The sequence below is a fragment of the Phocoena sinus genome, chromosome 17 (genome assembly GCF_008692025.1).
Source record: "Phocoena sinus isolate mPhoSin1 chromosome 17, mPhoSin1.pri, whole genome shotgun sequence".
Taxonomy (NCBI): Eukaryota; Metazoa; Chordata; class Mammalia; order Artiodactyla; family Phocoenidae; genus Phocoena; species Phocoena sinus.
In genome coordinates this window covers 44,209,574-44,225,965 of record NC_045779.1, presented here as the reverse complement: position 1 = coordinate 44,225,965, position 16,392 = coordinate 44,209,574, and the positions used below count along the sequence as shown (strand labels likewise).

Below are 16,392 nucleotides of genomic sequence, written 5' to 3'. Positions count from 1 at the left end.
TATAATCATGTCATCGTGATATTTGCTGAACTGTTGTGGGACTGGTCCTCACATGTAATTTGTCTTCACTTCCAACCTCACACTGATAGCCCTTACGATACAACCTGACATACGTATGGTAAATGGAGCTTTATAAAATGCCATTGATTATTCCCTATAAGTTTATTTAAAGGGACTTGATGACAGCGTAAATGACTAGTAAAAGTCATGAATTTCAGCTGGAACTATAAATTTGGGATTTAGACTTTATATCCCAAATTTACCACTTAGCATATTATCTGGAACATTTTGGGCACACAGTAAATATTTGCCTAACAAATTACTATTGATTTTTTGTGGTCCACGCTGCCTGTCCATGACCCTCTCGCTTCCACGTTCCTTCAAGAGAAGAGTGCAGTGAGACTGACGGGGGACTCTTCAGATGTCTGTCAGTGCTCTAAGGGGAAACCTGAGGGGGGTCCCAGTGAAAGTGTGAGTGTGGGGCTGCACCGAGATGCAGGAGGGGTGGGGTCAGGCATGTGGAAAAGACTGCAGATAGATTTGAGCCAGTTTTCTTTCACACTGAAAAGAAAAGGTAGTTGGACAATCTCAGGAGGAGATTGAAGTACCAGTATTCAAGACAGATTAGACATTTTTTTTTCCCTAAATGTACCTGTTTGGTTTAAACACAAGTATTGGTTGTTTTTAATTTATTCCCCCACTGCAAATAGCATTTTATTTCTAAAATTGCTTTAGTGGGCTAACCTGAGATGTAGCCACCATTTATAATGGGAAAAATATGCATTCCAAATTCTGGTAAGTTAGAGTGAATTTTCAGAGTGCAGTTTCTCCTCTATTGATGGTAACATAATCTGACTCTCTTTCTTTCATCTTTCTGACCGTGCTTTCTTGTTAGTGGGCAACAGAGCTTCTCCTTATTAAGCCCTTCTTTCCTCTTTTCACCACTTTATTACTCGTCATTGACTTTAGTAGCCTCATAAGTTGATGCCTTACCCATAGATTTTCTGGAAAATATCTACAGGTCCCTGTACCTTGTCTATGTTTAGTAGAATAGCAAGTCCTTTTTCACACCACATCTTTGTTATAACTGAATTTTCTATTTATTATAGATCCTTGCTGGCACATTTCTGGATAGTCTGTTGAACCTTCTTAAGGATTCAGAGAAACTGCCGTGGGACCACGAAGAGAAAGATCTAATCTTAAGGCTTACGTGAGTATTTTCTACTGTGGACTCCCTCACAACATGTGAAAGCTTCAGTGAACTGTGGCCTTGCTTTTGGGCAGATTCAGTTCTATAGTCAAGATGAAAAATGTTATCTATCATTGGGCTTATTAAATTTGGAGGTTAGTAGTTTCTCAAGGGCACAAAGAAATCACAAAATAAACCATGCTTATTCTCACTTAAAAAATAGACAAGAAAGACTTGTCCTTTTTACTGAGCTGATATTCGAAAGAATCCCAGTCTGCAAACCACAAGAATTCTTAACTGTTTGAACCAAAAATACCAAGTAGATTGTTTTTCATTATCTATTCTTAGAAAATTTAACCGAAACATGGTACCTCTTGAAAAGCACTTGATATGTGGTATTTTAATTTTTTAAAAGCTTGTGATACCTCTGTCTTTTTTATGGTCCAATCCAATGACTACTGTAGGGGAAAATAGGGAGATTACCCTTGAAAGAGAATTCTTGACTGTTTTTTTGAGAAACGTCTTCCCATTGGGTTAATTTCTTTAAAAAGCATTATATAGTGTCATAATCTGAGGTTTATCTTATCTTGATCCCTGTAACTCTTAATCATAAACATATTTTCCCATTATTTAGCATTATCCTTAACAGCTCCTTCTCACCCTTTATATCCAACAGGTCATTGAGTTGTGTTCATGCTATCTAGTGTATCGCTCTCCAGTATGCCCCCTTCTCTCTGCCACTGCCTTAGATCAGGCTATCATCATTTCTTGCCTGGATCTCTACAATGACACTGATTGATCTCCCTGTCTCCAATCTTGACCCTCTCCAAACTAACCTCTCTGTATTGCCAGAAAGTCATCTTTCTGAAAGACTAATATACTAAGACCATGCCATTTCCTTGACTTGAAATCCTTCAATGACTCCTTACTAAATAAAATTCAGGTATAATAAATCTTACTATGGACTTGTTAGAAAGATTAAATAAAATTCATTAAGACCCCTTAATGCAGTGCCTGGCTCGGAACAGGCTCTCAGTCTGTGTTAATGTTTCCCCCTTGCACGCATGGCAGCAGCAGAGCTTAAGGTGGCCCAGGAATAGAGGGACAGTGGCTCTGCTGGAAACCAGGCTAAAAGGAGTGGGGGCCAAGAATCTCACCGAACTCCAGAGCCAGGCTTTCCTAAATCCCCGGGAGGTTAGGCACAATAGATTGATCTAGCATCCAGTTCCATCTGTGTTCCAGGAAGACTTTGCCTGATAAATTATAAGCCAAGCTCATGTGTGACTAAGCTTTTTTAACCTTAGAGTAAGGGAGCCATCTTAACGAACACATCGGTCTCTGCCTTTGTGTTTTCTTGTTTTGGTTTGTTTTCTCTTTAACTTCTTAGTAAAGTTTCTTTTGTCAGGCTTTAACTTTTTCTTAAATGAACCAAGGAAAGGACAATTGCAGGTGGGGTGGAGACACACCCCCACACGCACACACGCACGCACTGAGAGACCAAGAGATTGCTGAGGGCAGGGAAGTATCAATGAAGGATGTGTGGAAACACCTACTGGTGAACCGAGGCTACTCAGATGGGTGAAGTATTAGCATGGACACCGCTGGGATTGCTGCCTTTGTCCTGCCTCTGCATCCCCACAGAGACCTGTTTTTCCTCATCTCTCCATCTTAAGACAGTGGGAGTTTGGCAAAATCAGATATTTAGATAACCACAGAACAAAGCAGAATAGGATCAATACTGTAAAAAGGACAGAATCCTTAATTTCATGATACTTCCAGTTTTTAAATTTAGTTTGTTGCCTTCCTTAGCTTTTCTCTTTCTATGAAAAATTTGAAGTTTGTGCTCTAAACACAACATTTAGCAGGTCCTTATTGAGTGTGAATTAAGTTATTGCTTTTTTCATGATGATCTAGTTAACTTTTGAGCTGATAATTCTGTTTTACCATATAGAATATCTCAAATACAATAAAAAGCAAATATATGAAAGAGAATTACTTTGTTTTAAATAAGAATCTCTACCAGTAGTAGCGTTTGTGTGTGTGTATATGCGTGTATAGGTAGTTTTATGAAGTTTAAGGAACATGCTGTCTTTGTCTTCTGATGATGTAATAAACTTAAATCTAAGCACTTATATCTTTTTTTTTTTTTTTTTTTTTTGCTGTACGCAGGCCTCTCACTGTTGTGGCCTCTCCCGTTGCGGAGCACAGGCTCTGGACGCACAGGCTCAGCGGCCATGGCTCACGGGCCCAGCCGCTCTGCGGCATGTGGGATCTTCCCGGACCAGGCCATGAACCCGTGTCCCCTGCATCGGCAGGCGGACTCTCAACCACTGCGCCACCAGGGAAGCCCTAAGCACTTATATTTTGCTTCACTTTAAAAATATCTCAATCCAGGGACTTCCCTGGCCGTCCAGTGGTTAACACTCCATGCTTCCAATGCAGGGAATGCAGGTTTGATCCCTGGTTGGGGAACTAAGACCCACGTGCCGCGTGGCGCGGCCAAAAAAAAAAAAATCTCAGTGTTTTTATATGATGAAAAGTTAAGTATGGCTTTATGGTAATTTAATTGCAATTTTGATTCAACAGATATGAGAAAAATGAGACATTTTAATGGAAAATAAAATAATAGTAATTGATAACTCTGTTGTTGTTTCTGTTTGGTGAGGTAATTTATTAGAGGCAGGAGGCCAAGAAGAAAAAGAAATAGCGCTTTTCTAAATGACTTCATTGTCTTGATTTAGTTGGCTTCCCTGAATCTTGTTCACCTCGTATTTCATTACAGGCACATTCCGTCACCACATCTGAACAATGTCCTACGTTTTTGTGAATGATTCTTCTCAGACTAACGTGCCCCTGCTACAAGCCTGTATCGATGGAGACTTTAACTACTCCAAGAGGCTTTTGGAAAGTGGCTTTGACCCAAATATTCGTGACACCAGGGGCAGGACAGGCCTTCACCTCGCAGCAGCCCGAGGGAATGTAGACATCTGCCAGTTATTACATAAATTTGGTGCTGATCTCCTGGCCACAGATTATCAGGGAAACACAGCTCTTCATCTCTGTGGCCACGTGGATACCATTCAATTCTTAGTTTCCAATGGACTCAAAATTGATATTTGGTAAGTTCTGTGGTTTTTGAAGTCTTGTCACTTCTTCCCATTAGTCTGTCAACCAATGATCTAATCTTGGAGTCCGTTGATTTTGTTTCCTCACCGATTGAGCACAGCAAGTTCAGAAGGGTATTGAGGACAATGAGTGAGGGAACAAGAGGCTGACTTCTAGGTTTATGCTGAAGCAGTGTATGTCTTTCTATGAAAATAGTGGCTAGGTTCTGCTACTAATTAATTGTGTATTGTAAGACAAGGGCACTTGTCGACAATCTGTTACAGCCTGGGCACTGCACATACTGTGTTTAGCTCATTTAATCCTCAGAATGAATAACTCTTAAGGTAGGTATTCATTTCATAGATGAAATAATTGAGACAAGCATTCTGAGTTAAATGACTTAACAAAGGTCACACAGCTGGAATCTGAACCTCGTTCCACCTGATTCCAAAGCTTGTTTGCCTTCTGTCCTATAATATACCATGCTAGCTTCCTAATCTCTCTGGGGTGCTCACAGTCCTTTTGATACTGAACAATTTGAAGTAGTGGTTTTTTTGGTTTGTTTTAGTGATTCCATCTCTTGAGTGGGAAAGATCAGGCCACTTTAAAAAGTGACCTTGACCTTTAAGCCACAGTTTCATGTTGCCCTAATTTATTGGTGCTCTAGTGTCCCTAAATTTGAATAAGACAGTAAGTGGTTCTGCTGCTACAGAACAAGATGTGGTGGGAATTAACTATAGGATTCAGTGTTACTTGGGCTCTCTCCTGTTGTTAAATAGCTAGGTGAACCAAAGCAGCTTATTTGATTGCTTTTGAGCGTGGGTGTTTTTTTTTGTTGTTTGTTTAATTCTTAGACATTTAAAAAATATATACACACTTCTCATGAAATATATAAATGTCAGATAAGGATGAATCTAGAATTTTCCAATTAATTTCTAGGAAGATGCCCTCCTTTTCTTTTATTTATTCTCATTTATCTACTCTTGCCTGTATATTTTTTTTTTCCTTTTTCTCTAAAAGGAAAAAAAAAAAGGTTAACTCAAAATTCAGGTTCCACCTCAACGGCTGGTTCTGCTCTGGGTTTTAATTTCGAGTTAATAGGGCCCATGCCTTCCTCACTGAGATCTAAACAAATGGCTACTAACAGTATAATATAACCTCTTTATTTTTATGAACTTTTTAGCAATCATCAAGGTGCTACACCCCTGGTTCTGGCAAAGCGCAGGGGAGTGAATAAAGATGTCATCCGATTGCTGGAATCTTTGGAAGAGCAGGAGGTAAAAGGATTTAACAGAGGAACTCACTCAAAACTGGAGACTATGCAGACAGCTGAGAGTGAAAGGTACTTTGATACTTTCAAGTAAAGTGCTTTGGTACTTTCTTTGAACTTATATTAGTCCTTATGGCTCCAGATTACAATTGAAAAGCTATTAACGGAAAGTACTGTGTGCCCACATGCACAGAATGTTCTGTTAGCCACTGGGCAAGGGCAGCCTGCTGTATTGGTAGTACAAGTGAAAAGAGCTGAATAAGAGGGAGGGAAACAGGAATCTGAGAATTTAAGTACAGATCACAAAAAGAATGGAATTTCAAAAAAGGAGGAGAAAGATAAGTCAGGACAAGAACTTGGACAGTATTAGAAAAGACCAAAAAGGGCTTCCCTGGTGGCGCAGTGGTTGAGAGTCCGCCTGCCGATGCAGGGGACACGGGTTCGTGCCCCAGTCTGGGAAGATCCCACATGCCGCGGAGCGGCTGGGCCCGTGAGCCATGGCCGCTGAGCCTGCGCGTCCGGAGCCTGTCCTCCGCAACGGGAGAGGCCACAACAGCGAGAGGCCCGCGTAACCCATTAAAAAAAAAAAAAAAAAAAAAAAAAAAAAAAGACCAAAAAGCTACCTTTCAAAGGTAGGGAATTAAAGTGCTGAGGAAAAGTAAAACAGGAGAGTAAGACAAGACTTAACACATACACAGTTCAGTGATGTGAAAGTGACTTTTACATGAGACGGAACAAATGAAATTTGGGCTCCTGTAAGTAATTGAAGCTAAGATGTAGTGACTGACAGGGTCTCAAATATCTCATCATTTCTCATCTAGAAGCAGTTTAGAACATAGTTCAGGGAGCTCTGGAAAGGTGACCAGGCATCTTTTCTCTGGCATCACAGGCTCAACAGGTAAAGTCTCTAGGCCAGACTTAGTTGTACTAGCATGTAGTTTGGTTGATGGAGTTTAAGCTTTCCAGGTATTACAGGGGAGGAAGGATGATGAGCTTTATAGTCTCCTCCCACAATTTTCGGTGGACTAGGGCCCTCAGTAGCTATTGACCCAGTAGCAGATTGACCAAGACTTGGAATTAGGAGCATATGGTCCACTTAGACTGTTGAGATCATTGTTTCTGTGAGTTCCAGATGAAATCCTCTGTTTTTCATAGTTCACCCTTAATTTCTGTGCCCGTGACTCCTTTCCTCCCTCTTCGTGGACTGCCTGGTGTACTCCTTGGGGACCATTAATTCTACTCTCAAGTTTAGGATTATTTTGTTTGTTACAAATACTTATTATTGTCCAAAGAAATTAAACAGTTTTACTTCTAGAACAGTGCATGCTCCTTATGAGTTATCACTGAAGGCTGGCAAGTACATAAAATAAGAAGCCAGAGGTGCATTGGCAAGCCCTTCTTTCACCTGTGTGCTCTGGATTGGCAGTCAAGATGCTATAAGCAATTCAATAACATTGAGTTATCTGTTTTTTATTAAAGATCATGTTCTTGCAAAATAACTTAAAATTTATTTTCAAAACTACTTTAAGCTTCTTTACTGTGAAAAATGTCCAAGAATGTGCACTTTCTTGGTATATATTCAGGACTTTGCTTGGTATATTTTGTTAATAGCCAATTTCTTGGCATCTCTTTATTAGAAATATACTTTATTTTGCCTCAGTTGTGATTATTTATTAACTAAGAAGTGATTAGTCATTTGAGCAATGCAATATGAAGTATTTATTCCTACTTCTTTCACGTACCTGCCATTGCACTTCAGCATGAGAATTTGCATTATTTACGGCATTATGTAAAGCCTGTTCTTTAAAAATTGAATTATTAATACTTGTACTACCTAGTTGTCCTATCTTACTCCTGCCCTTCAGTGTCATGGTAGGAAGGTGTGGTTGAAGCTTAAATTAAAAAGCTTAAAGCAGCATCACTGGTTATTAGGGAAAATGCAGATCAAAACCACAGTGAAATACCACTTTATTCCCAATAGGATGGCTACAATCAAAAAGATGGACAACAACAACTACTGGCAATGATATGAAAAAATTCGAGCCATCATCCATTGCTGGTGGGAATGTAAAATAGCATAGCTGCTGTGGAAGACAGTCTGGCAGCTCCTCAAAAAGTTACACAGAATTACCATACGACCCAACAATTCTACTTTTAGGTATACACCCAAGAAAATTGAAAACACATGTCACACAAAAACTTGTACATGAATTTCATAGAAGCATTATTTATAATAACCAAAAGGTAGAAACCACCCAAAAGTCCATCGATGATGAGTGGATAAACAAACTGTCATCTATCCATCTAGTGAAACATTATTCCACCATAAAAGAATGTAATACTGATATGTGCTACAACGCAGATGAGCTTTGAAAACATGCTACATGAGAGAAGCCAGGCACAAAAGGCCAAATATCATATGATTCCATTTATATGAAGTGTCCATAATCAGCAAATAGAAAGTAGTGGTTGCCAGGAGCAGGGGAAGGGGCAGTGGGAAGTGGCTGCTGAAGGTACAGAGTTTATTATAGAGGCGACCAAATGTTCTAAAATTAGATAGTGGACATGATTCTACAACTTTGTGAATTTACTAAAAACCACTGAATCATGTACTTTAATTTTTTAAATTTTACTTGTTGCTGTGTGCAGGGTTTCTCTAGTTGCAGCGAGCAGGGGCTACTCTTCATTGTGGCGCGCGGGCTTCTCATCGTGGTGGCTTCTCTTGTTGCGGAGCATGGGCTTGAGGCACACGGGCTTCAGTAGTTGCAGCATGCGGGCTCAGTAGTTGTGGCATGTGGGCCCTAGAGCAAGTGGGCTTCAGTAGTTGCAGCACACGGGCTCAGTAATTGTGGCGCGTGGGCTCTAGGGCCCACTGGCTTTAGTAGTTGTGACGTGTGGGCTCAGAAGTTGTGGCTTGCGGGCTCTAGAGCACAGGCTCAGTAGTTGTGGCGCATGGGCTTAGTTGCTCCGTGGCATATGGGATCTTCCCGAACCAGGGATGGAAACTGTGTCCCCTGCATTAGCAGGTAGATTCTTAACCACTGCACCATCAGGGAAGCCCCTGAATCACATACTTTAAAAAGATGAATTTTATAGTACATGAATTACATCAATTTAAAAAAAGTGAGGGAGGACTTCCCTGGTGGCACAGTGGATATGACTCCATGCTTCCAGTGCAGGGGGCCTGGGTTTGATCCCTGGTTAAGGAACCAGATCCCACATGCATGCTGCAACTAAGAGTTTGCATGCCACAACTAAGGAGCCCACGTGCTGCAACTATGGAGCTGGTGAGCTGCAACTAAGGAGCCTGCGAGCCACAACTAAGGAGCCCGCCTGCCACAACTAAGACCCTGTGCAACCAAATAAATATTTTTTAAAAAATAAAAAAAGTGGGGGAAAAGTTTAAAGGGATTGGCTAGTACATGGCATTGTGGCATAGCTGTGTAATGATTAGCCTTTTCTAGAACAGGAGATAAAGCAAGATTTTGAATGTATTTAGTGTTTTCCAGTCCCCTTATGATTCCCTGAAACATAGCATAACTTCTTAAGGGCCTATCAGTCAAGTTGATGAAAAACATTTCCCCACACCCCCTTATATCCTAAGTTTAATTTAGTTCCTTTTTACTCTGTAGGTATGGGATGACAGAGACAGTGTAGGTGACACATGTACAAAAAAGATTACACATGCACACACAGACCATCATGCTAGAATCAGGTATTTCCTAGACAGTAGAAAACATTTCATTGGATCAGGTTGCTACAGACAGTTCTGATTGGCAAAACTTCATGGGCTCCTAGAGAACGTGCAACTGAATTCTCATTTTACAGGTCCCTACCCCACCCGCCACTATCCAAAAGTAGAGTGTTCCTAGGAAACCTTTCCTTAAGCCGAGATGGCATAAAGCAATTGCCTTAGGACTCATCTTACTAATGGATGCACAAAATAAATCGAGATAAAGCACAGATGCTCACAGACACAGTTCAAGGATATTGCGGCTGGATGCTGAGATGCTGCGTGTAGTTCCTGGGGAAGGAGCTTGGTGGTGCCACTCTTCCTGCAAAATAAACATTAAACACTGTTTTTGCTTTTCGCCTTTTTTCATATGAAAGCAAAAATCCTCTTGGGATTACTTTCAGTTAGCAAATACTGGTAGTATTGTAGATGTTTCTTAAAAGTGAGGAGGCATAAAGCAAACTTTCAAAAAATGGGGGATACCTGTATATCTAACACCTTTAAGTATGAGAGCATGTTGACTCAGACGTAGTCAATAAATTTCATGTAAGTCAAAATTAACCTCTCCTGAACTTCTTAAAGTTCTAATCTTATTTTTGAACTTGCTTGAGTTTTCTTTAAATTTTTGTGTTGTTGTAGATTCCCATTGAAAATATCTTCTCCTATTCAGAAGATAAATATTAAAAAAAGTTTGGATGTCAAACAGATTGGCCCATTAAGAAATCACCTTCCCATGATTAGAGAAGACTCTAAATGCCAGTAAACGCTGAAGTGCCTTTGTTTAACAGTGTCAAGAAGTAAAATAAAGTTATAGGTTACCAAAAAAAAACAAAAAACAAAAAACCACTGTCAATTTTGCATGATGAACCAGGCTCTTAAGACATTGTTTTGTGCTGTTTCCATTGTTCTGCCCCAAGATGGTTGGAAGATTATGAAGAGAAGGAGTTTAGGAAGGATAATAACAGCGGTAGATAGTTGATACCTGTGATTATGGTCATTGTGGCTTTAATCTAAATGATACCCTGTTGTTGGTCCTGTATGTTGTGACATAATTGTGGGTGCTAATCCCTTAGAGCTTCAAATTCATCACTGTGCAGCCTTCCAAATACCAATGTCAGATATACTCTATTTGTAGTGGTCATATTTCTCGCTTATATAGTTACGAAAACCTGAATCAGTGTTTTTATGGTATTTGTGCTACCTTATTTTCAAGTAGACTCAGCCTTTATATGAAGAGAAATAAACGTATTTTGTGTTATTGTACAAGATGGAACTAAAACCAGTAGGAGGAACCTATTAAGAGGAATTCCTAATGGTTAGCCCTGTCCAAGTGCACAACAGACTGAAGAGTAAGCATGCATTACTAGAGTATTACAGTTTAAAGAAGGAATTCCTTCATTGGTCAGATTATTGAACTAAATTAATAAAAATTCCCTTTTCACTTTAAGATTCACATACCTTATAGAACAGTTTTTTAGACTTGCCCGTCTTTGCTTATTTCCATTAACATGAGTTCTCAAATTTTGAATCATCGTGTTGAATTCTAAATTTCAAATAACCAAAATGTGTTTTGCTTTAGTACCTGGTGGAAACAACTCATTTGACCTACTTCGAGACTTCTGCTTGGGACGTTTTTATTAGAAAAGGATTTTTAACTGACTCTTCTAGATACTAAACCAAGAAACATAATCATTACTGTTTAGCAGTTTATAGTTAAAGTTAGATTGTCCAGATACCTGCACGTATATAAATCAGTACACAAATGGGTGAGAATATATATATATATATATATATATATATATATGTCAGTTTTCTTCTTGTAAATATTGTATTTTAAGGTTGGTCTTTTCTAAACAATGCAGTTCCTATGGTTTTATGTTTTTGAAATGTGTTGTTTCATGCCCTTTCTTTTCCCTTTGCTTCTCTCGCAGTGCCATGGAAAGCCATTCCCTCCTCAATCCCAACCTGCAGCAAGGTGAGGGGGTCCTGTCCAGCTTCCGAACCACGTGGCAGGAGTTTGTAGAGGATCTGGGCTTCTGGAGGGTGTTGCTCTTGATCTTTGTCATTGCTCTGCTGTCTCTTGGCATCGCCTACTATGTGAGTGGGGTGCTACCCTTCGTGGAAAACCAGCCTGAACTGGTGCATTAGAAGAGCCCATGGGAGAGGAGGCAGATGCCAGTGTCCTGGCTTCCGTTGTTTGTTCTCAGTTTCTCAAAGTTTTCTCTTGGTGCAAGGCAGTGAGGGCTGTACATTTTTTCTTTTTGCAGTTTTACACATTGTAATCCTTGTAGAAGAACTAACTACATACTGTAGTCAAGTATACTGTCCTAAAGCTACCTCCAACTCAGCCTGACTTCTTAGGAAAGGCTCTGCATAGCCTTGTTTGATAAAAACATGGAAGTGACTAAAGAATGAGAGATAGAGGATGAGACTAGGAAATCCTTGCTACAGAAATCTTACCCTAACATAAGACCAACTAAAGTGAAGTGTTTGAAGGTTGTCTTATATGATTAGTTTTGGTTGGTAGTTTTGTTTTTGTTTATTTTTGCAAGAGCTGCTTTTCTCTTTTTATTTACTCCCTCTGGGGAATATCGGCGGGGGCTAGGGGAGAATGAAGCATTCAGCTTAAAACTTGAAGTGCTTTTTTCAAATCCTGTGTAGAGCAAATCAGTATTTTTGGAATGCTTGGTTTGTTTTAATATTTTCAAGTCTAGTCACATACCAAACAGAACTTTTGAAAATGAGCTGTAGGTTCCTCAAAAATGACTGATTTGATCTTATATTTATTTGTTTTTAGGATAATTTTGATTTTTTTCTAAGCTGCTTTGCTTGTTGTTGATATCTGTGACGAATGAACTTGAGTTCATTTTGTTCATTTGTCAGTTTCCCCTAGTGTTTATTTCAGAGATATTCTATTCATCAAAAATGCAGTCAGAAAACTTTCTCTACTCAGTAGTTAGCAGGGGAAAATAATTCTGATGTTTAAATGTCACTGTAATTCTGTAGTACTATTATTATGGTGAAAAATTCAGTTCTATAAGCTAGCTGTGTTGTCACAATTGTATCATAGTTCATAATTTTTTCATTTTATGTGCAATCCTGTTTAGAGGCCCTGTTAGAATTGTGGTGACAATCCCATACATGTCAGTTGTTCTCTGATGGCAAGAATGGATGGTGTATTTCTGAATTAACAGTGTTGAACTCTGTTGTACTAGGTGTCATAAACTCTTTCTGAATGCTAATATTATGTAAATTGAAATATGGCCCCCAAACTGTATTGCAGCTTTTAGCAGTTGTTTGAAGGCCTCTTTTGTTAATGATTCTGCTATGTTTAAGTCATATTCTTGGGTTGTTAAAAAAGGATATGAAGACTTGAGAATTATTCATTGGGTGTAGTCAGAAAATTATAGTGAAAGAACTAATGGTTTTATTTTTTAGAACATAAGTCATCTAAGCTACCGCTAGTTGAATTGTTGCTAGAATTAGAAATTATAATTTAAAGCAGAATTGGTATTTCTGTGATTCTTTTTGCTTCTTAATATTTTCTCTTTTGCATTTTTCATGTGACTTTATCCTGTCTTAAAGAGCTGTTCTAGAATTCCTGATTTACCTGGCTGCCTCAGGATCAGCTCATAGCATCTTGCTTTTAGGTTAGATACAAACAAAATTAATCATACTTGGTGTAAATACAGCAAACCGTGGATGTTAGAATGGAGAACACTAGAACTCAAAATCAAAGTATATTCAGATTAAAAGCTTTGGAATTAGCTTTGCTTTTGTCTGTAACTCTACACAGATGTGCAAAATTGGTTAACATGTATGTAAATATATTGCATTTTTTAAAGATTTATGTTTCCTTTTAAGTGCTGATTTCTTTGTATTCTATTCTCTGCATTCAGTATTCAGTAATACTACCAATAAACGTATTTATAATCTCTTAATCACAATCTGTTTGCTTAGGTATCATTGTTTTTCTTTTAATTTAGGATTTTTTTAAATGGGTTCCAATTGGCTGTTCATAAAAACAAAGGTTTTTTTTTTCAAACCTGATGTAATAGGTGTATCATGTTTCACGTATGTTAGCCTTATAAATGTTCTGACACTAATTTGGGTGAATTGCTTTTGGACTTAAGCGTGATAATAACTACCATGATTAAGCACCTCCCAATTTTACAGGTCAGTTCACGTGCCTCATCTCATTTCATCCTTATGTTCACCCCACCCCTGCTGTGTTTCCCCATTTTATAAGATGAGGAAACTGATACTAGGAGGTTTAAGTAACTTGTCCAATATCAGACAGCTAAGACATAGTGGAATAGGGATTCCACATTCAGGCTCTATCCCCAATTATAAGTTTGCCTTTTCCTCCTGCCCTGCTGTCTGTCATGAGTCTGGTGGTGGAACCATCTAGAATCTTGCCTACAGCCGTCTCAGCAACACCTGTTACTAAAATGTTCACTCCTGTTTCTAAATACTTATCTTTTCCTCCTCCTATAATGCACCATTTTTCCACATCCTCCCAGGATTAGTAACCCTTCATATTGAAGCTCAATCCCTGGCACGTTCAGAAAACCTAACATAGTTAAACGTATCAGACTGCCCACTTCTCCCCCTGTCATTCCTCATCACTTACCGTACTCAGTAAACAGGTGCAGTTGACCCTTGAACACTGCAGGGGTTACTAGGAAGTAGGGGCACTGACCACCGCACAGCTGAAATCGGCGAGTAAGTTGACAGGGGGCCCTTGGTATCTATGGTTCTGCACCTGCAGACTCAGCCAACAGTTGATGATCTTGCAGTGCTGCACGACGTATCTTTTGTTAAGATTTATTATTTATTTATTTATTTTTGGCTGTGGCTGGGTCTTAGTTATGGCACCTGGGATCTTTGTTGAGGCGTGCAGGATCTTTCGTTGTGGCGCGCAGGCCCTTTGTTGTGCTGTGCGGGTTTCCTCTTCTCTTGCTGTGGCGCACAGGCTCCAGGGTGCGTGGGCTCTGTAGTTCGCAGCACGTGTGCTCTAGTTGAGGCGCGGGCTCAGTAGTTGTGACGCAGGGGCTTAGTTGCCCTGCGGCATGTGGGATCTTAGTTCCCCGACCAGGGATCAAACCCACATCCCCTGCATTGTAAGGCAGATTCTTTACCACTGGACCACCAGGGAAATCCCTATACTACGTATTTAAGAAAAAAAATCCAGATATAAGTGGACCCATGCATTTAAAACCCTTGTTCAAGGGTCAACTGAATTTTTTTTTTAAAGCCTGGTGGGATTTTTTTTTTTTTTTTTTTGGCTGCGTTGGGTCTTCATTGCTGCACGCAGGCTTTCTCTAGTTGTGGTGAGCAGGGGCTGCTCTTCGTTGTGGTGCATGGGCTTCTCATTGTGGTGGCTTCTCGTTGCAGGGCACGGGCAATAGACACGCGGGCTTCCGTAGTTGTGGCTCACGGGCTCTAGAGCGCAGGGTCTGTAGTTGTGGCGCACGGGCTTAGTTGCTCTGCGGCATGTGGGATCTTCGTGGACCAGGGCTCGAACCCATGGCCCCTGCATTGGCAGGCGGATTCTTAACCACTGCACCACCAGGGAAGTCCTCAACTGAATTTTTTTTTTTGGTCTTTTTGATGATAAGTTTCATGAGAGCAGGGACTTCGTCTGTTTTTCCTTTCCTATTTGTTCACAGTGCACCCTGTAGAACTCTTTGAACACAAAGACTTTTTTTTTACAATAACTGTATTTTTTCTTTTCAGATTTAAACGTACTTTTCACACGTTTCCTCCAACAGGCTGCATGTGTGAATGTGCTGACCATTCTTCCGCAGTATGCCTGCCACTGGATGGAAGGGCTAGAGTCTTGTACCCCTGGCTTCTTTATGTAAGAGCATGCAGGCTTTCCACTAGTATAGCCTGCCTCACATTTACCACAGGTTATTTAAAAAAAAGCATAGTTGCTCTCTATTTTACCACATGGTATTAGAAGTCCAGAAACAATTGGTCCAGTCACCTTTTGTTGTTGTTTTATTTTAACCAGACCTCAGTCTTTGACTTGTGAAATTGTTTATGAATGTATCAAAGTGCTTTCAGCTTCAAGAAGCCAAAATCCAAATTCAAAGTGGCTTAAACCATAGGAAATGTATTGACTTATGTAACTGGAAGCCCAGAGGTAGAGTAGACCTCAAGAGTGACATAATCCAAATCTAGCTCAGTTACCCTCTGCTTTTCGCGCTGTCCTCCCGTTTGTTGGTTTCATCCTCCAGCTGGATCTGAGATGAGTCCAGAATTTTCAGGCCTGACATGCATTTGTGACCATGTAGAGAAGAAGAAAGAAACCATCTTTCTTGTGGTGTTCTCCTAGGAAACTTTCATGCCGAGTCCCCAGCCGACTTCCTCTTGGTTTCATTGGCCAACATTACATCGTGTACCCTATTCTCAAACCAACCAATGCCATGCACTGATTTACTAGGCCTAGCTTGATAGATCAGTCATCGGGGAGGGTGGGGTTGGTAGGATTAATGTGATTGGCTTGGACCAATTGTTTTAGAAATGATGGGAGGTGCTTCTGGCAGTAAGTGGGCAGGGCCCGTAGATGTTTTATGTCTTACAGAACATGGGGCAGTTTAGCCAACAAAGAATCATTCCACATCCCACATGATTCTTGAATGTTCTGCTGGTCATTCATATGGGTGGTTTTTTTTTTTTTAAGTTTGTTATCCGAGCCTAAACCCTAACTCCATTTTACATTTTAAAGTATTTTTTCATACGGTTTTAATATACCCTGAATTTTATAAGAATACAACCACAAGATAATTGCAGGGAGATTCTACTCTATTTTGTTCAAAGCTTGACCAGGAATTATACCTCTTCGAAGAAATCTTGTTATTGAAGGCGGTGTTACTGACGATAATTGAGTCCCCCATATAATTCTCTGTGTGGCTGCTGATGACGTCGCTGTTTCTGCTAGTGTAGCTGTGCCTGGGTCTTCGATGCACACTTTGTCATCAATTACTTTCCCTTTATTTTTCCTTTATATTACATGATTTATATTAAATCATTTTATTTCAGCAGTTGTTACTTTTATCTGGGATGTATACTAGAGCTTCTTTTAGT

At 39.8% G+C, this 16,392-nt stretch overlaps 1 protein-coding gene across 8 annotated transcripts in view; it reads left to right on the top strand.

Moving 5' to 3' along the window:
- The window catches only part of ANKRD46 (ankyrin repeat domain 46), a 63,343-nt gene that overhangs the window by 24,820 nt on the left and 22,131 nt on the right, over positions 1-16,392 (top strand). For 4 of the 8 annotated variants that reach the window (XR_004346410.1, XR_004346409.1, XR_004346411.1 and 1 more), the window contains exons 2-5: positions 1,110-1,210; positions 3,972-4,308; positions 5,478-5,636; positions 11,229-11,272. Coding sequence is in view for 5 of the 8 variants with exons in the window: in XM_032609706.1 (XP_032465597.1) it covers positions 3,998-4,308; positions 5,478-5,636; positions 11,229-11,272 (514 nt within the window). In the remaining 3 variants the exon portion in view is untranslated. Of the gene's footprint in view, positions 1-1,109; positions 1,211-3,971; positions 4,309-5,477; positions 5,637-11,228; positions 13,245-16,392 lie in introns of those variants that run through there. The other 4 variants (XM_032609703.1, XM_032609702.1, XM_032609704.1 and 1 more) reach the window with 1 other exon arrangement.